Source organism: Aplysia californica, unplaced genomic scaffold (assembly GCF_000002075.1).
Source record: "Aplysia californica isolate F4 #8 unplaced genomic scaffold, AplCal3.0 scaffold00145, whole genome shotgun sequence".
NCBI classification, from domain to species: Eukaryota; Metazoa; Mollusca; class Gastropoda; order Aplysiida; family Aplysiidae; genus Aplysia; species Aplysia californica.
This window is the reverse complement of record NW_004797415.1, coordinates 389,672-410,187: the sequence shown is the minus strand read 5'-3', so window position 1 is coordinate 410,187 and position 20,516 is coordinate 389,672. Positions and strand designations below refer to the sequence as shown.

At 42.4% G+C, this 20,516-nt stretch overlaps 1 protein-coding gene across 9 annotated transcripts in view; it reads right to left on the bottom strand.

Annotated features, from left to right (window-relative positions):
* The window catches only part of LOC101854323 (trithorax group protein osa), an 82,869-nt gene that overhangs the window by 52,757 nt on the left and 9,596 nt on the right, over positions 1 to 20,516 (bottom strand). For all 9 annotated transcript variants that reach the window (XM_035969413.1, XM_035969410.1, XM_005097039.3 and 6 more), the window contains 3 exons: positions 7,364 to 7,519; positions 5,731 to 5,931; positions 2,695 to 2,730 (listed from right to left, as the gene is read on the bottom strand). In XM_035969413.1, coding sequence (XP_035825306.1) covers positions 2,695 to 2,730; positions 5,731 to 5,931; positions 7,364 to 7,519 — 393 coding nt within the window. The remainder of the gene's footprint in view (positions 1 to 2,694; positions 2,731 to 5,730; positions 5,932 to 7,363; positions 7,520 to 20,516) is intronic.

Here is a 20,516-nt window from a genome sequence, read left to right as displayed (position 1 = left end):
TGTGTGTGTGTGTGTGTGTGTGTGTGTGTGTGTGTGTGTGTGTGTGTGTGTTTCACACAAACTAGTACGATACAGGAGGTGAGTTTATCACACCCACAGGATAAGCCACTGCAGTAAGGCCAACTCCAGCTGAGAACCCAGAGTGTTACAACTTAGATTCCTAGATGCAGGCGGTGTACAGCGGAACCGACTCAACCCACGGCCCACGGCCACACCATTGTCAGTGCGCAGTGTCAACTGTGATGAAAAGGAAATCACCCACCGTTTAGAGACAGTTGTTTTGTTGGGTGGGTGGGGGTGGGGTGTAAGTTTAGTTTTACGGCCACTTGCAACACAATAAGTCATAAATATAAGCGCCTGAAGATTAGAGGTGTTACAAGAGAGTAACAAACACAAAAAAGAAGGGGGGAGATACGGACAAAAAACGTTTGTTTGACAGAAAAGCAGGAGCAAACCACACCAGAGCACCCGCCAACCACTCACGGGGGGATGATTGAGGTGGAAGGATGATAGAGGGGGAATGAGGAAAGGGTAGCGAAAGAGGAGGGGAGGGAGCTGCACACCGCCGGAGATTAGAGGTGTTAGTTACTAAGCAGTAAAAATACACAGAAAAGTAGAGATTAAAAAGGAAGACGGACGTTTGATAGGACAGGGAAGAAGCAAACCACACAGGGGCGCCTGCCAACCACCTACAACAAAAGTTCAAGTATGTGATAATATAAGAAACACTGGAAAAACAGGAAAAAGAGAAGAACCCCCACAAAGACACCCACCACGGGTCATGACCAGAAGATCCAGACCCAAGTTTTTGATTTTCAGTGGTTCAAATCCATAAATAGAATGATTGCAGGCGCAAAAAAAAAAAAAAAAAAATCAATCCACACAAGTTAACTTAGGAGGCTGGCTGCAACAAGTCTACTGGTCCCAGTTACTTTGCGACAGACGGGACATGATAAAAATGGAATTTTCACGTTCTTTTACAAAGTTTTTTGGTACAAATTAGGGATACCATTGCTCGATCGAAAACTTTCAGGGGGGGGGGGGTTCTTGGCAAGTTTTAAGGTGCTCACAACAGCATACCGTCATACCAGCGCTTAAAGGTGAGCGCGATAAACAAAACACACAAAAAAAACTATATTGAATCAAACATTTTTATTTTGGAAAATTTAACAGTATCGCTACAGTGAGGACGTGAGGGATATCACAGTTGAGAATAGGACACAAGCACACACACATGGGAAAAAGAAAACTGAAAAGGATTAAATTCCCGTCCTTTTTTTGGTGGTTTCGTGTTGGGTTTTTTTGCGGGGGGGGGGGGACAAGAAAAAATAGGCAAGAAAGAAAGATGGGGGTCGTCACTACGTGAAAAGGCTGCAAAACAGCCAGGAGGGCCCTCGCATAACATCAGTTTCAACAAGGGGCACACACAGAGAGAGCAAGAGACGATGAATTATACCGGTGAACATTGTCTTAGTCGCCGTGCGATAACCGCCAACTGGCAGCCCCACCGGCCTATCGCGCAGAGGACCCCAGGGCGGCCCGTGTCCGCCTTTCGCCGACAGAACTCCCGGAGAAGATAAAGGCGTGGAGATATAGCGCCGAGTAAACATTCGGTTTGTCGTCGTCGCTGCACAAGTGTCGAGGGCAGTCAGCCTTCTCTTCCTTCCTTCCCTTCGCCCCGGCGTGTGTGCGTGTTTGTGTGTGTGTGTGTGTGTAAGTGGTGTGTGCGCGTGTGCGTGTGTGTGTGTGTAAGTGGTGTGTGCGCGTGTTCATGTGTGCACGCACGGGTATGTTTATGTGTGTGCGTGTATAGGTGTGTGTGTGTGTGTATAGCCGCTCCGTCTTACTTTCTCTCTACAGCTATGCGCATACACGTGAGTGTGCGCGTATGTGTACAAATAAATATGTGTGTGTGTGTGTGTGTGTGTGTGTGTGTGTGTGTGTGTGTGTGTGTGTGCGCGCCTACCTGCATACATAAATACACGTATGTGTGTGCGTGTGTATGTGCGTGCGTGCATACACGACATGAGCTTCGTCTTAAAGTCTAACGTCACCTCACACACAAAACTGAGAGGGGCCTTTGACAAATTGAGATTGATAAAGCGAAGAGAAAGGAAGTTGACTGTTTTGTTCGAGTTTCAGGGGGGGGGGGTTTGTTGGCTTTTTTTAAACGTCGCCACTTCAACCAACGATCCGACAGACTGCCCCTTACTGTAAGAATAGCATTAATAACAATACTCAGTAAAGAAGCCCACACTTAATTATCATAGCAAAAAGTAAACATGTTTAGGGGAAACTTATACGGACCGACCGTCGCGTCATACACACACCCCTCTCTTCCGGGCTTCCCCCAACATCAAATAAATAACCAAATGACAATGCATCAAACAATGAATTGAGCCCACAATTTGTAGAATACTACAACGGATCATGATTCAAACCACATCAGAAAGAGACTGTTGCACACTCAGAGGTCTCCAGAAAAAAAGACAGCAAAAGGCCAACCCAGATTGAGCCACATTTTCCCTTTTTCCACGACTTGGTTATAACCAACAACAGCCCTATTAGATCAGAAAAAAGGCAAAGCTGAAAAGAAGTAGAAGGAGCAGACCACGGCAAAGATGCCGAGTAACCACCACCTCCCGTTTGAGTGGTCAGCCTCCTACCCTGTGCAGCTGAAAGGAATGTACTCACCATTTTCACATCTTGATTGTCGTCCTGTTTATTCGACTGAAAGAAAACAAGAAAAAACAAGTTTTACCACAAGGACTAGCAACTTCAGGGGACTTCTTCCATTTTGAAAAAAAGTGTCAAGCTTGTATTTCGTCAATCGGGTTAAAACAAAAGAGATGATGGTGTTATTCAATGATGAGATAGGAGAAGCGAGTCTGTTGATATTGTTAGAAACTATGAGGAAGGAGGTAAAAAATTTGGGCACACAAGACACGACAACATCAACAAATATCGCGACATATTGAGAAAGCAGGTCACCACTCAGGGTAACCTTTGACAAAAGTGGGATTTCTCTTAGTCTCTTTAGCATTGTACAGTTCACTATTCTTGGAGACTGATTTTTTACCCATTTGAATTCTACAAGTCGATCATGGAGACACTTTTCATTTATCTAATGCACAACCACTCTTTGTGAACGTGATTTTTAAGTGCCACAGTTCCTAGGAATTCCAAGGTCTAAACTTAAACACGTTATGTCTTAAAATGGCTAGTCCAGCTGTGCAGAAGCGTCTTAGCATACAGCTAGTTGTAGCACGTCACTCACAAGGAATGAAAGAATTTTTAAAGTAAAGTGTCATAAGTGATGAAACTCAACCTTAATTTCTTAAAAGTACAAAACAGGCCCAGAGGCCTAAATATATAAGTCCCTATCCCAAAACTAAAAACAAAAACTGTAAAAGACAACCAAAACGCCTGGAACATTATAGTCATTCTGAAATCCCATTCTATATGTAAAAAGTGACACGGGGGGGGGGGGGAGAGACTAATCAGGTACACCGTTGTAACTAGTCTGTGACATCAGTTTAATCAAGAGAGAAAAAAAATTACCCCCATCTCTCTGCAGAAAACGCAAATACATTATAACAATACTGTAGTACGCGTAAACCTAATGAAATACAAAACCAAAGAAAAATTAAAACCACCCCTGCCCGTCACATAACATCTACAGAGATGCATAAAATGACGACCGAAGTATCACTTTCGAAATACAATGTTGCATGTGTACCACTGTCTGCAGGAAACACCCACGGCGTAGCGCCCCCCCCCCCCCCTCCCGGATGTTTTCATCCAACACGGAAAACGGAAACGACAGGCAAACGATCAATGTCTGCACTAACTGGCAGACAGATGTAACGCCATGTACATGGTATGTTCGGGGTCTCCCGACAGAATGAACACGGGTTATATAGTTAGCCTAGGTTAATCAGACAAAAGATGGCGCCTTTCGGCTATTTCCGACACTTCCGGTGTCAAATCGTCGATCTACTCTGTGAAAACCAATTAAAACTGGCTCAACAGAAAAATATTTTCAGATCAGGAGAAATCAAAAACCAGTGTCTAATCTTATGTAAAAAGATACGGTTCTACTAACGTTGAATGCAACGATGTTTTGAGAACTGACCCATAATACCGATTACGGGTCCAGAATACACATAAACTCTTCTTTCTGGAAAACCAAAGTAGATCTATTTGTAGAAACCGCAAATCTTTATTTTTTTTAAATGTCTAATGTAGTGTGAACAACTATCAATACTTTAGTGCTCTTTTTATCGGTTAGTTTTACGGCGCTCGCAAATGCATAAGGACATAATATTATGAGGGTGTAGGACACAGGCTGGGCCGCTGGTTGTTTTCTTAATTAAGCTTTTACCGTTTTGGTAGGAATTAACTTTGAATTTTGCCAGGGTGGCGGTCAAATCCTAGTCTTATCGACCGATTTTAGGACTACCAAGGAATCTTCAACACGTACAAATTGCACACGGGACCTCTGGGATTTTTTAGCTCTTCCGAGAAAGCTAAGGGTTCGACCTCACATACCCTCAGATCAGGGGTGTGACATAAAGACAGCAGGAAGGAGCCAGAGGTAGAAGTAGAATAAGTCATGAGACCTGACGAGAAAGAGGGGCGGGACGGCAGAAATTTGAGATGAAAGCAGATAAAAAAATACATGACTAGAATAGAGAGCAGTAAAGGAGGTGAAAGGAGAACATTTTTTTCGTCTATCAGGTTTAGAACCTAGGACTATTGAATAAGAGGACCAACAGTACACCGTACCTCTAGACCACAAGAGCCCCTTTTTCGCCCTTAACAAAATTATGGTACAGAGAGGGCATAAACACAACCAGTTTTAGGACAGCTGGAGTGAGTAGCACACGGACACAATAACAATCATACAATTTTTTTAGTTTTAGGCAGTTTTTACAGCACTTGCAAAATAATACGGCCATAAGTGACGAATATTAGAGGTATCACACGAGGAGTAACAAACACAAAAAAAGGATAAGAGATATTTGATAGGAAAGAAAGAACAAACAACACCAGAGCGCCCTCCAACAACCTGCATAAAGAATTAATATAGAAAAAAAAATTCAAAAACAGAAATAACAGAGGTCCAATTCAGAAATAAAACTTTTCAGCAAGACTCCAGCCACCCTCATAAACAAAACAAAACAAAATGCAATCACATTTTATTATCTCTTTCATTTATGCCAAAAGGGGACTTCATAACACTACAGTTCAACAGAACATAAAAGGGGAGAAAAAAAGTCAGGGTGGGTGCAAGTAAAGGTAAAGGGATGATGACACAGTCAAATCTGCCCCAACATCCACCTATCTGAGACAATCGCCCTAACAACATACCAACTACTTCCCACTTCCATTTTAAAAAACTATCATAATGACTCCGTTCAAGATGTCAACCTGTCTAAGACAATCACTCTTCTCCTCAACAATGGGTGGCTGTCTTAGACAATTTCGACTGTATTCTCTATCTTTCAGATGATATGAGGTTCCAAACTTGAAAAGTAAGATTCCACGAAACGCCACCAATAAATGTGACTGCCACTCTTCAAACTTTTCCCCGCTCTAGATCTAGCATTCGTTTTTGTTCTGGTATGTGTCTTACGACGACGCTGGCAACTGTATAAGGTTATATATGAGTACGCGTCAGTAGTCTTCAAACTTGAGAGAGAAGAAAGCGAACTATTTGAAACTCACATGAGTGGATCCATGATCAGAGGAGACGGAAGGGGCTGGGGACGGCTGCTTGGGCGAGTTGGAGACCATGTTCTGCATTTGCTGCAGCTGTGACTGCTGCGGTGTCAAGGGCCTTGCAGCCGGGGAGACGGGCGGGCCGGGGGGCTGTTGGGACGGGGGCATGTACATTTGGGGCTGGGTCGGGTACATCTGGTTGGACATCTGTAAAGCACAGAGAACAGAGGGGAGGCGGTGAGTCAAGCTGCGATAACGGACAGTGTGAGTCTACACATTAACCGTCATCATGTATGGGCAGGGATTAAATCACAGGGGGAGGGAGGAAGGAGAAAAATTAAGATCTACAAGTGGCTACATTAGAATTACTAAGATCTATCTGACATTTCTGGCCATTTTGAATTTTGAGTTATTAAGACCAAGAGGTCAGAAACTAAAATGTTCTACCTGCTCTATCAAAATGGTAAAATTATCCAGAGCCATTATGAAGATAATCAAAGTATTGCATTTGAAAAAGCTCGACATACTGTGAAACTCAATATCGTGAACGTAAAATTTCTCAAAACTAGGAACTTGGAAGATACAACTTAGTAATTCTAGTATTTCTAGGGTAGCAAAGCGCTGCCCTAAAACCACCAAGCCACATTTCACCAGGAAAAAGAAATGGGAACAGAGCCACTGAAATTTGTACAAACTCAGAAATTTAACATTACCTTGACTACTCCATTACAAGGCACATCGTCAATGATCTCTTTACCCCTACAAATCAAACCGTTGCAATATGGCATCAGTGATAGAACGCCATTCTAGATGCGACTATTTCATAAGACAACAAAGTCCGCAATATTTATATAAGACTTTAATATTATTTTTCATAAAATTCTTCTACCTGTCCACAGCAAAGGGGAAAACTAATTTACTTAAAACTATACTGATAAAGAGAAAGGAGATACCAATGAGACAAAAGCTCCAGATGGCCCCATGGACAAAATCAAAAAAGAATTCACTATTCACTATCAGATCAGAGGATCTAGGTTTTCTTGAACAAGTGTCTGAGAACGCTACTCCGGAACAGATGGACAGACATGGTCACCTATGAGGTAGGGTTAAGGGGGACAAAACAGAGCCCAGCCAGAGGCGTGTGGGAAGAAGGCAGAGTGATGGATTGGAGATACTCAAGAAGCCAGGCAGAGGCATAACAAAGAAAGTGTTGGATTGGAATCCAGAGTAAGAGATCCAGTGGAAGGCCATGTGGAACCTGGAGAACAGTCATTGAGAATGATGTACAGGAAAGTGGGACGACATGGAATAATATCAAGAGACTAGCCCAAAATCGGGAAAGGTGGAAAGCGTTTGTTCATGGTCTACACCCTGATGCAGGGTGAGGAAAGCACTGATGCTGACCCAACCTACACAAACTACATACATTACTAGGACCACGTAAAACTAATCAAAGACACTACGGAGGAAGAGGGGACCGACAACTTTGGTGAAACTCAACTCATGAACGATTAAAGTCACATGCGGCCTGATAATCTGACTAAATCACAAAAAAGTTGCACGAGAGCCTCAACAACATAAGAAAAAGAGGCTTTTCTGCAACCATTTCTTGTGAATGAAGCACAGCTCAAAAACTAACCTGTCCACCACCCATCATGAAGCGCTGGGGGCCGGGCCCTGGACCCATGGCAGGCATCTGCTGACCCATGTACTGGCCACCTTGCTGTGGGTAGCCTCCGCCCATGGCCCCCATTGCAGGCCGGCGGCCCTGGCTCATGTCGCTGCTGCCGCCAGACTGAAAAACCAAAACCAAAAAGAAATGTCACTCGTCACCACGTGAGAACCACAGAAAACAACGGGGATAGTGGACTATTACACAATCTATAAAAAAAAATTACCAACAAAGAATGAGAATTACAGAAGCAGTTACATCACACTTCCCATCAACAGTTGTAACAAAGAAATTTTATCTGCACCTTCTTTTTATTTATTGAACACATTAAAATATAATATTTCCACATGTGTTAAACATTCTAAAAGACAAAAAAAAAAAGGGAAAAGATTCAAGAATGAACGAGAACCTGATCCTGAAAAACTTTCAGCTATGAAATATCAAATTTTGATCAGAATGGCACTGAGTATTCATCTTTCAATGAGGAGAGTGGACCCCCCCCCCCCCCCTAAAAAACAGAGAGAGAGAGAGAGAGAGAGAGAGAGAGAGAGAGAGAGAGAGAGAGAGAGAGAGAGAGAGAGAGAGAGAGAGAGAGAGAGAGAGAGAGAGAGAGAGAGAGAGAGAGAGACAGAGACAGAGACAGAGACAGAGACAGAGAGACAGACAGACAGAGAGAGAGAGAGAGAGAGAGAGAGAGAGAGAGAGAGAGAGAGAGAGAGAGAGAGAGAGAGAGAGAGAGAGGATAAATGAACCGTGCATTTTGAATCTTATGCTCCGGAGGCTTTGGCTTTTAAAAAATATTTTAGATACTTTTCAAGAGCCCTGCTTAAACAACACGCAATAATTAAAAATATGCTTATCAAGATAAATGTTGTAACATCTGAAATATTTCTTTAAACAAAATTACAATCATGAGCATAAATAATATCATAAACCAATCAACCAAACAGAACTTGTTAATAAAAAAAAATGTCACACTTTTGAAAAACCAAACAATAGTAACTTCCAACTGCATGCTCAAAGACCATATTTATTTGCACACACCTGCCTACAATTTATTGTGCATACAAGCACAAAGAACAAAATATACACTTGCAATCTGTGGTCAATAAACTTCCACTAGCACAATAGTGTAACAGATAGCATGCACCTAGTAATAACAAGCACACACTAAAATCTAATGTCCATAATCTAAGCTACATGGTGATTTATAGAGCATGTACATATACATGCAAATGAAAAGAACACACAACTGAAACTTTGCAACACTTGCCATTCGCATCTGACATCAAGAGACAGCAAGTGCCTGTACAATAACTTTAACCTTGATATCACACATCCCGAAGAATCTGAAGCTCTAATCAGTCAAAGGAGGTTGCATTTATGGATTTCACAGAAACATTGAATATCTTTTCTTTGTGAAGCCTCACTAGACCAGACCCTTTTTAAGCGGATAAAAGGATAAAAAGAGCAGAGCACTCATCAATTGTGTGCAAAGTGGTCGGTGAAAAGTACGTCTGGGATATAACTAGCCGAGAGACAACAATTTATTAACTGCATTGCCCTTGGAAAAACGATTTTTATGAGAAGATAGGAGAACAAAGAACATTTTTGCAACAGCCCCATTAGAATTGTACAAACTGAGGACTACAGAAAATAACGATCTCAAACATAGTAAATAAGGGTGACGGCAGCGAACAAAACATAATACCATGCAATCAGACTTAAGATCTGAAAATGTAAAAAACTAACTACATGTAGTTTTTAAAAGGTCAATTTCCCACTGAAGGATAATGACCCGAGTTATTAAGTAACTAGCTTTTCTTTAGCATATAGTAAACAATAAACAAACATAAGCAAGGCAGACGGAAAGAGTTTAACAACAACCACAAACTTCTGTGTACCCTGAATCATTGTCAATCCCCAATGAATTCAGCTATTTAGTTTTCCCAGTCTCCATTATAAATCCAGAACGAATTTCTCCCATAAAAACAGAACAAACATGATACAGAACAAATATTCACAAGAATCGGTCACTTGTTTCATTTTTTTTTTAATAAAAAAATTAACCTGCAATTCTGTCAGACTTTAGTAAGACATTTCTACGTAAAAACCTAGAGCTCCAAATAATGTCCGCCACATTGCTAGGAAAGCAGGTGCAGCAAAACCAAAAACTGTAGTCTGCTACTGTAATCCAGAGAAAAATTGCTCACTCTTGCAGTTCGGAAAATGTCAACCATAAAACAAATTTAGATAAAGTGCCTCATCACAAGCATGATGGGATTTAATAGCAGAAATAACAACATTATTATCATTATGTCAACAAAGTGGCCGGGACAGTAAAAAAAATTACTACAAAAAGAAAAAGGAAGTGAACTGTGCATGAAGAACTAAAAAAGAGAGCAATACAAACACTACATGACTACGTGTTCTCAACCTTAGAAACAGTCATATCACCAGGTCTCTTCTTGGAACCCGCAACACTAATAACACCAACAAAAACAAACAAACAAAACAAACTTTTTAAAAAAATTCACAAATTTGAGCCTGGGTGTTCCCAAGGGGAAAAACACGCCATCTTTCAACTATCTCCAGTTAGTGAAAACACACGACCTTTACTACTCTCCAACGAGAGAGAGAGAGAGAGAGAGAGAGAGAGAGAGAGAGAGAGAGAGAGAGAGAAAAAAATAACTTCCTTGAATACACAAGTCTACACACTGATTAAGTAAATCAAAGATTTGCCACCAACAAAAGCGTCTCGCATTATCCCCCCTCAACAGATCAGCCTTGTCGCTGTTATTATGTAAATTTGATGGAGTACCCCCCTCCCCCCTACTCTTTACATTCTCCGAGTTCCCATTCATTCTTCTTCACTTGCTGCCAAGCCCGCAATAACTTACAACGGTGAAGTTAAAAAAAAAAAAAAAAAAAAGAAGGAAAGAAAGAAAAGCCACACGCACACACACACACACACACAGCGGGAGTAAAAATCAAGGCCACGAGTTGACCTCATTGTAAAAGAGGTAAAAAGGGGAGAGAAAAGAAGAGACGAGGGGAGGGGAAAAAAAACAAAAAAACCCACATCGAGATGGGAGAAAAATGCCAAGAGGTTAACACGTGCACATTCTAGGACTGCACTTTTGTTCTATTTATCGCACCACGCGCCGGATTGAAAGGGGAAAGAAAAACCTCACACGCAGCCGGCAAAACAGACATTTCTAAGACGGGGGGGGGGGGGGGGGGGGGGGGTAACAAAAGTTAATGTTTGCTTTGACGGGCTCCCTGTGAGATCAAGTAGTGTTTGCCTGCCGATGGGAATCCATCCTTCCATCCTCGCAAAGATTTCATTTTAATCTCGTGATGGAAATCGGGAGGGTGAGGGGGGGGGGGGGGACGGACATCTTCCTGACATTGAAAACGGAAAACCCGTGAGCAGAAAGAGAAATGACCGACAGGCCTGCTTCATTCACATTAGACATTAGAAACCACACACATACACCATAACAAGCCAATAATAAGTACCGGGAAAAGGTAGACGGCCAGACAGACAGAAACAAAGGGGGAAATAAATGTTTCAGGTCCTACCGGCGCTGCCCTCCAACCACTCCCAACAGCAATTTAAATTTAGTAATGCACCAAGAAAAGTGAAAGGCCAACAGTTTTAGTTTTAAAGCACTCGCAAACCAGTCAGGTCATATAAAGGCCGAAGATTTAGAGGAACCACAAGATAGTAACATACAAAGAAAAGAAAGAGATGGGATATTGACGACAGACATTTACTTTAACGGGAAAGAAGTAACAGTAAACTACACTAGAGCAGCAACCAACGCACCTATAGAACGGACCTACGGAGAAACTTGTTTTTTCTTCTCATCGGTTTTTTAAAACTATTTATTTATTTTGTAAATTAAAGAGCAGCACATCAACACAATATTGGTCATTTAGTACAGGGGTAAAGTAAGTCAGACAGACAGAAACAACAACAGAGGGAACGTAACGAAGTAGGACCAACCAACAGCGCCTTCCAACCACCCGGAAACGGAGAAACGAACCTAGGAATGGGTAACAAATTAGAAAAAGGGACGGGGTGAGAAAGAAAAAGAGGGAGGGAGAGCGAGAGGAGGAGGGAAAGAGGAGAAAGGGAGGAGAGAAGGAGGGAAGAGTTAGAAGGGGGAGGGGAAAGAGAGAGAGAGTAAGGGAAGGAGGGGAGAAAAAGAGAAAGAGAAGGGGGGCAGAGAGAGAGAGAGAGAGAGAGAGAGAGAAAGAGAGAGAGAGAGAGAGAGAGAGAGAGAGAGAGAGAGAGAGAGAGAAGAGAAAGAGAGAGAGACACCAAACAACAACACACACAGTCCTTCCTCAGCAGCATACTGTGAAGGGAACGGTAATGTGCTAAAGATAAGCACGCTGGCACAATGGCACTCAGCGCAGTGACGCAAATGTCAAAAAAACATAAGAGGATAGATTACAGTCACAAAGATAGTGAGGACGTACAGAATATAGCACAGTCTGCCTGCGACCAAAGACTTGCCACAGCAATGTCCTGAGCTCGGGTCTATTTTTAGCGCTCTAGTAACACCAACAAAAAAGTTAAACAAAAATAAAACAGCACGCCCCTCGGTACTTGTGCTGTAAAACTCTAATTTTTTAAAAAAATGAATAAATAAAAACAGTGACCTATTATTTCGCACAGTTCCCAAAACAGTAGCAATGGGGGGAAACAAAGAAAAAAGAACAACCCGTGACCTGCTTCTTGGCTTAATTTACAAAACTACACCCATAACCCCCACCTTTGTTAACAATCTTTGAAAATTCCAAAGTACCGTGCCCATACTCATGAAGTCCCGGTAACATAAGCCATTCTTAAGTTATCGAATGGCGAGTTCTCGAGTAAGAAATCGACGAGTCACAAACAACACGCTCTATAAATAAATACATTAGCAGTCCCCAGTGTCAGATGTCTGGGCTGCCGCTGAAGACGCAGTCAACAAAAGGTCGTTCTAATATGTTGAAGAAAAAGAACAACGTGGGAGGGGGGGGGGGAGAGAAGAGTACAATCTGATGAAATAGCAAACAAAATTGATCTAGATCTAGGTCTTTAAAAAAAATAGAGCCCTATTAATAATACGCGGCTAAACCTTTAAAAGTACATACACACGATTTCGGTGCATGAAGCGCATCAAACATGATACGAAAAGACTGAACAGGCTCTTTAGTACTAGAGAAAGTGACAGGGACAGTTTGTGTGTTTGAGTCAAGAGAAGCACATCGATACAATAATGGCAATGGCCATTAAGTGCTGGGGAAATTAAGATATAGGCTACAGAAACAACAGAGGGAAAGTAAAGAAGTAGGAACTACTTGAGTTAATAGACAGCAGTATACAAAGAAAAAAAAAGGGAAGACAAAAACTATAGATGTCCAAGAGAAAACAACAAGTGAACCACACTAGAGCACCCGTCAACCATCCACCAACTGAGCTGTTTTAGTTTTAGTAAGTGTTTTATGGCACTTGCAACACAATAAGGTCATGTAAGGGCGGAAGATTAGAGGTGTTACAAGAGAGCAACAACAAAAAAGGAGGAGAGATAAGGACGACAGATGTTTGATAGGAAAGAAGAAGCAAACCACACCAGAAAACCCGCCAACCAACCACCTACCTGAGTTAACAGAGAGTAGCAAACAAAGAAAAGTAAAGATAAAGATTATAGATTTCCAACAGAAAAGGGGCGACCCACACGAGAGCACCCGTCAGCCATCCACCAATCGAGCTGTAAACGCGCCAACTGCAGGCAAAAACCACGAGAACAAAGAATAGACAAATTAAATAATAAGAAGTAGTAGTAAGAGCACACACACACAACTAGCGGCCTACAAAGCAAGCGTCTGATTCTGTCTATTTATCTATCTGGTGTGTCACAACAGTGTCACGGAGAGAGACAAACATCCAAGGAGGCGCTGACGTCCACACAGAGCCACAGGATCCCCACACAGTTTGATACGCTCGTCACCCTTGTCGGGCTCAGGGCCAGCACAGAGCGTGCCCGTGAATACGGCCACGACTACATTACACCACATACAACATCCCATCCTACTCTGACAGAGAAGCCAAACATTTCGGATAAGAAATATTCTAAAAGTAGGTGCATGCCTTATGCAAGTGTTGTGCTGAAACTAAGAATTCTTTTTTTTTAAACGTAGATGTTCTTACACCCCCACCGACACAATTTAGATCATATTATGATCATATATAGGAAGTGAGCGTCGAGCTGTCGACCCTGCACTGTCCGGACCAACCCAGGCTGAGAGGAATACATTGTCCTAGAAGAAAGACTAAAATTAAAATACTTGATAGTGAACCAAGAGAAAATATAGATTATAATGTATTACCACTATATAAGCAAACCAACACTCATCAGGGCCGTTAGTAATTAATGGCCTGCAAAACCTACATTTCAATTTTTGACAATGTCGCTGCTTCGCAATCTTACACAATACATGTACAAATAAAAAACCCACTGTGGGAAATTTACTGTACCCAATCTGTTTTGAAAACAAAACCCAAAAAAAGTAAAAAAAAGACCAAACAAAACTAATACCCAAACATTTTTCTTTTGTCGTTGACCCCCCTTGTAAGGTTTCAGTTGGACATGCGCAAAACTTGAGTTTTTGTGTACTACTACAGGTACAATGTACTACAAATTTCTCTCAGGTCTTCTACTTTACTTTTAGTAGAGTTTTTACGGCGTTCCCAACTGCATAAGGTCATATGAGCGCAATCTCTCAGGTTTGTTTGACCAGTGCCAATGTATTTGAAAACAAAAACAAAAAACAATTTAAAAAACAATACACGCACGTTTTCTTTGTCATTGGCCTCTTTGCACAGGACACCCACTAAATAGAGCCACGGACATACTGACACACATTCAATTATAATACTACTTAACACCTTTCTGGTCGCCACAGGATATCCACAAGGAGACACCCCCAAGGTAATGTTTGAACCGGACGACATGCTGGTCGGTTTGTTTGGGGTTTTTAAAGTAAGAGTTTTACGGCACTTGCAACACAATATGGTCATATAAGTGCCGAAGATTAGAAATGTTACAAGAGAGTAACAAGCACAAAAAAGGAGGAGAGATGAGGACAATACATGACTGACAGGAATGAAGGCGCCAACCACACCAGAGCACCCGCCGACCATCCGCGTCGGTTTGTTTGAGCAAAGAGAAGCATATCGACAGGATAATGAAAACGGCCATTTAGTGCTGATGCTGGTAAAAAAGAGACAGACAGAAAGGAAAGAGGGAACGTTCAGAAGAAGGACCAGCCAGCAGCAACCTCCAACCACCCCCGCACACATGCTGCTCAAAAATATGAGAATGAGGAGTTCTGCATCCTACAGGTACAACATACTACGAGAATGAGGAGTTCTGCATCCTACAGGTACAACATACTACACTGTTATCTTTACGGTCTGTTTGTCCAACGTGTAAAGACGTTGGTTTGTACGCCAAAACCACAACGGCACATGGAGTGGTGGTGGTGTCTCATCCCCCGTCACCCTCCCAAACCCCCCAGTCACACAATGAATACCACGACCACGACCATCACGCGGTCTCGGATTGCGCCAGAACGTCACGCACGTACACAGGGACAGTTAGTTACACGCTGAAGTCCGTGTGTGTGTGTGTGTGTGTGTGTGTGTGTGTGTGTGTGTGTGTGTGTGTGTGTGTGTGTGAGTGTGTGTGTGTGTGTGTGTGAGAGAGAGAGAGAGAGAGAGAGAGAGAGAGAGAGAGAGAGAGAGAGAGAGAGAGATTGAGAAAGTGAGTGTGTATGTGTGAGAGAGAAAGAAAAAAAAAAGGGGGGGGGGGGGGTAGAGAGAGAGCGAAGGAGTGAGAGAGTATGAGATAAAGAGAGTAAGCGAGAAATAGAGAAAAACAAACCGGTGGCCCCAAGCCACAAACACACCACACACCAGAGGTGTCGGTCTCTGACCTCGTCTGACCCCACTGACCTATTGACTGGCCCTCTCTTCCCGCCTCCCACGCGACCACAACCCGACCCTATTCATTCAATCCCTCTTCACTGTAAACAAAGTCGTACACGGATTGACTCGGACCGTCAGCCTAGTCACGACAATAACAATCCACCAGAAGGAGATAAGGATCTCAGAGTAACACTGAGGAGAGAAAAAAAAGTGCAGGAGCTGACCATATCAAAGTGTCGCTCGGGGGCGGGACGGAGAACAGAAGGGCAGAGAAGGGGGGGGGGGAGAGAGAGAGAGGAGAGAGGAGAGGAGAGAGGGAGAGAGAGAGAGAGAGATAGAGAGCATGAAAAAGCAACATGGGCTGAAAGAACTAAGAATGAAAAGGGGGAACCTATCAACTGCGACTTTCAATTATGAGAGAGAGAGAGCAAATACAGCACTGCACTTAGCGCCAACTCTGGTCTTTTTGGATACAAGCGAGAGAGAGAGAGAGAGAGAGAGAGAGAGAGAGAGGGGGGGGGGGGGGGCTAGAATTACAAAGTACCAATATTCAATTCACTTCATGTAACTGTTACAAAAAACGGGAATGGAATCAAATTGAGGATAAACCAGTCCCAGTAAACATAAACTGGTCAGAAAAATAAGGACATTTGGAATGCAGGCATATAATTATATATACATGTATATCGGGCTCAGTCACGTTTAGTTATACATGTCATTGTATATTATATCAGAAGTTTTCAGGAACGCTGCTCTTGTTCCATCTATTTTTCTTTTGGTCAAACCAATATATTGTCTGCAGCAATCTTGACAGATTTAATCAAAATAACTGTCAAGGAACAATACCCGAGTGGAGAGAAGTTGTATTTATGAAGGGGGGGAGGGGGGCGGCGGCGCTTTTATTATTGACAGCCTCAGTATCGAGCAAAAAAAGGAAACCATACCATGTTACGAACAAGACAGCATTTTAATATTGGCAATCAATACCATTTATCCCTGCCCTGCCATTTTTTACCTCATATTTCCAGTTAGCCTGTTGTCGAACCACTTTTTCCCCTTCCACCATCCAGCTGCCGGAAAGCTTAATTATTAATGTTGACACTAGATACTTTATTGTCATTGTAATAACCTTTTAGTTTTTAAAAAAAAACAGCATTTATAAAAATAAAGAATGTACATGTATGTAGTTTTTCAAATAGCGAGACAAGAGAAGAAATCATTCATGTCAATGAAACGCTGACCCTTTCAATGGATGGATAAAGCGTGAAAAGCTTACTCTAATAACAAACACAAACATCTGACCACTAAAACGACCCACAGTTACAGTTAAAGCCGTCTCTACAATGACATTCTCGTGTTATTAACAATGCAAAAGTACAGCGACCTCACAAAGACTAAACTCGAATAACAACAACACGACGGCTGATTAAGTTAACCACCCCCCCCCCGTTCGCACCTTCATCCTGTCATTGCACTAGAGAACGAGGAGTGGGTGGTTGACGGGTGCTGCTCTGGTGTGGTTTGCTTCTTATTTCCTATGAAACATCTGTCGTCTGCATCTCCCCTTCTATTTTTTATGTTTGTTACTCTCTCGTAACACCTCTAATCTTCTAGCGCTCATGTGACCTTATGCAGCTGCCAGCGCCGTAAAACCTCTACTAAAATCAATCTAAGAGAACGAGGAATGAATTAAGCGAACTGAAAGCTTAAAAATAAAAGGGAGAAGACCCTAAGAAACAACATTAAAATTTCTTTTACCGAATTAGTTGGACGACCTTCCCCGTATGTCGGTGAGCTCCCTGTTTTGTTTTGTTTTAAGGGGGTGGGGGTTGGGGGGTTTCCACTCCCTGGCGACCCTATTAAAACACCTGGACATTTCATTTCTTAGTGGTTAAAGTCTAACAAACTGTATCAGTTGCAAGGCCAAACACCTACCGGCTTCTCGTATTCGTATCATTCCTGGCAAAGGCAAATAACGTGAGGAATATATTATGCAAATGTCAACCCATACACGCAGAATCAAAGAAACGGTAATTGTCAGAATTTCTTTTTTTATTTTTATTTCTTTTCTAAAATTACAAGTGTGTTTTAATACGCCACCCATCAATACAACTTAGATCATTTACGAGACGGGCCTCCAGCCCTGCCTGTCAAGTCCAACCCAAGCTGAGAGGCCTTAATAAAACATCGCAGCAGAAAGACCCCAGGGGTAACTCGATAAAAACGTTCAGAGTCGTCCCGAGGACACACACATATTTACCAAAAGTTATATAGATAAAGAGTGCCCGAGAGCGTGTACTTCAAACATAAAGAAGCAAGGGTGTCCACGGGGATAGAGGGTCCGACTAACAAAGACCCCCCCCCCCCCCAACCACCAAAAAGAGGAAGAGAAAGAGAAAGAAAGGGGGGAGCTGGGTGGGGGGCGGCAGACGCGAAAGATCTTGTTAGTTTGATACAGTGTTTAGGCGCTACATCACCAGCTTGCACTGTATGCTTCATGGGAAGCACAGAACATTTTTGAGTATTCTAGGATCTGCTGAGGTAGAACTTTTGCGTGAAGCGCAAAGAGCTCGCTGTCGAACGAGAATACACACTATACAAATGCTGTGTATTATTATATGTATATAAAGAGACAAGGAAGCAAACTGTGCTGTATTGAAATATGGTCCTGGTATTACACAACATTGTCAAAAGATGTGGGAAGGAACATAAGAGCGAGCATTCTTTCGGAGAAAGAAAAAAAAAAGAGAGAGAGAGAGAGAGAGAGAGAGAGAGAGAGAGAGAGAGAGAGAGAGAGAGAGAGAGAGAGAGAAGCAGAAAAAAACGCTACACACAAAAAAATATAATATAAACAAATACAGCACTGCACTTAGCGCCAACTCTTTTCTTTTTGGATACAGGCAAGCAAGCACGGCCATGTGGGCGCTCGCTCGTCGGCTCGGTTTACAACGCGCTCAGGTAATTGCTGGTTTTACATCACCATCGGCAAGTAGACAAACGGGCCACACGGGGTCAGGGAGTACACACACATACACACACTCTCTCTCTCTCTCAATCTCCTTCCCACCCCCCCCCCCCCCCCTCTCTCTCTCTCACACACACACATTCACTCACGCTCTCCACCACAGACAAAAGGTTGCCCCTTTTTCCCTTTTTTTTCTTACGCAGAAGAATATCGGTAACACTTGAGACCTCACCTTGAACCCCGATGAATGTATGGTGGGTAGCGCCGGCACGTGTGTAGCAGCTAGGCTAATAGACCGGAAAGCTTCTGAAACCGAGGGGGGGGGGGGAGAGAGAGAGAGAGAGAGAGAGAGAGAGAGAGAAGAGAGAGAGAGAGAGAGAGAGAGAAGAAGCTTCGGATTTTGTTGTACTCGTACTACAGGTATTGCCTGACTACTGTACCTTACTACCAGAGTGGATGCTTTTTTAAACGACTTCGACGTTTGTTGGCGGGTGTAAAGAGAAGCACATCTACACAATAATGGTTATTTAGTGCTAAGAAAAAAACAGACAGGCAGACAGAAACAACAAAGTAAAGAAATAGGGTATGCCAGTGGCACCCTACAATCACCAACCGGGGCATTTCGAGGTACCAGAAATGGAATAAACATCCCAAGGAAAGAAAAACATAATGATTGAATACTTGAGATTCGAAATTTCAAATTCCATGTTGAAAGATTAAGATTGTAGGCTGTTGCCAAACAACAGCTGGTGATGTCTTCTATGGATCGAACCACACAACCGGTGCGACGCTTCTAAGTCCTATTTATTTGTTTGAGTAAAAAGAAGCACATCGACATTACAACGCTTATTTATTACTCGTTGGCAAGCAAACCTGAAAGAAGCATCAGAAGAGTATACAAGTACAGCTGTCAAGTCTGATTCGAAGGAATTTGCGGAAGAGTGAACTAGTAGGATGTAAAATTATACAAATCAAGGAACCGCACTGACTGTCACAGACAGGTGAGAAAGTTTGGGTTTTTTTAAGTAGCGACCGAAATGACAGCCTGAGCAACAACAACAACAAAAAATTTTAATTAAAAATCCCACCTAGAAAAAGATGAAAACTACGCGATCATGAAAGCATGTTTGAGATACCATAGCCATAACCGCGACTTAGTGAACGGGAAAAAAAAACTAACATAAAAAACGGAAAAAAAGTGAAACAATGGAAAGAAAAAGGAAGCAGGATCTACCAGCGAGGAAAGAACTACGAGAAAGGCTAAAACTTAATGATATCGAGAAGACTTCACACAGAAAGACGATGCAACATGATCAAAGAAAGCAAAAGACTGATGGCGGAAATAAGACATTTGAAAAAAATAAAAAACACACACAAAAAAAAATAATAACATCTTGTTAATGGAGTAAAAAAGGAGGGGTATGGGAAATATGTGCTGCATGTTAATCCTATTGAGATTAAGCAAAGCAAGATAAAAAAATTTAAAAAATTAAAAAATTAAGGACATCGTCACCTTCTACATCGGAAAAATCAAAGTGACAAAAAGGGAGTGCAAGTAATAAAAAACTTTTTAAAAAGATGTAGCATGACAAAATTTATCAGCAAGCAAGACAATCACATCATTATTCACGGTAGTTGTTTTTTTTTAATACAAACAATCACTCACCCACAGGCAAACAAATCAATTAAAACACACTGTACATTTATAATAACATCATTAGCATTCCGCTCACTGGCGGCCTCACACACTAGTGTTATGAACTTGCGTGAGTGACAAAAGAAAAAGTGGACATTGTCATGAAGAAAGACATTAAAATAGAAATGACAGAATTAATAATGCGGTTAGTTAGGAAAGGTCGGTCACTCGTACCGGGACAGATGACAAAAAGAAAGAAAAAGGGGGTCACGCTGACCGGACCTATCCAAACATTAACTGACGGCACTGTTATCGACCGACGCACTGACTTAACACTGCCAAAGCCTGACCTTGACAATGGTAAAGGCAAAGAGACGGGGGAGTGCGGGGGAGGAGGAGGAGGCCTTCAGACTAATACCACTACAAACGGTGGGTATGCGGGGGGCGGGTGGGGAGGATTTGGGATAATAGGTCGCGCTCGCCGGGATGACGGGATTGAGTTGAGAACAGAAGGGGAGGGGAGGGGCCGGGT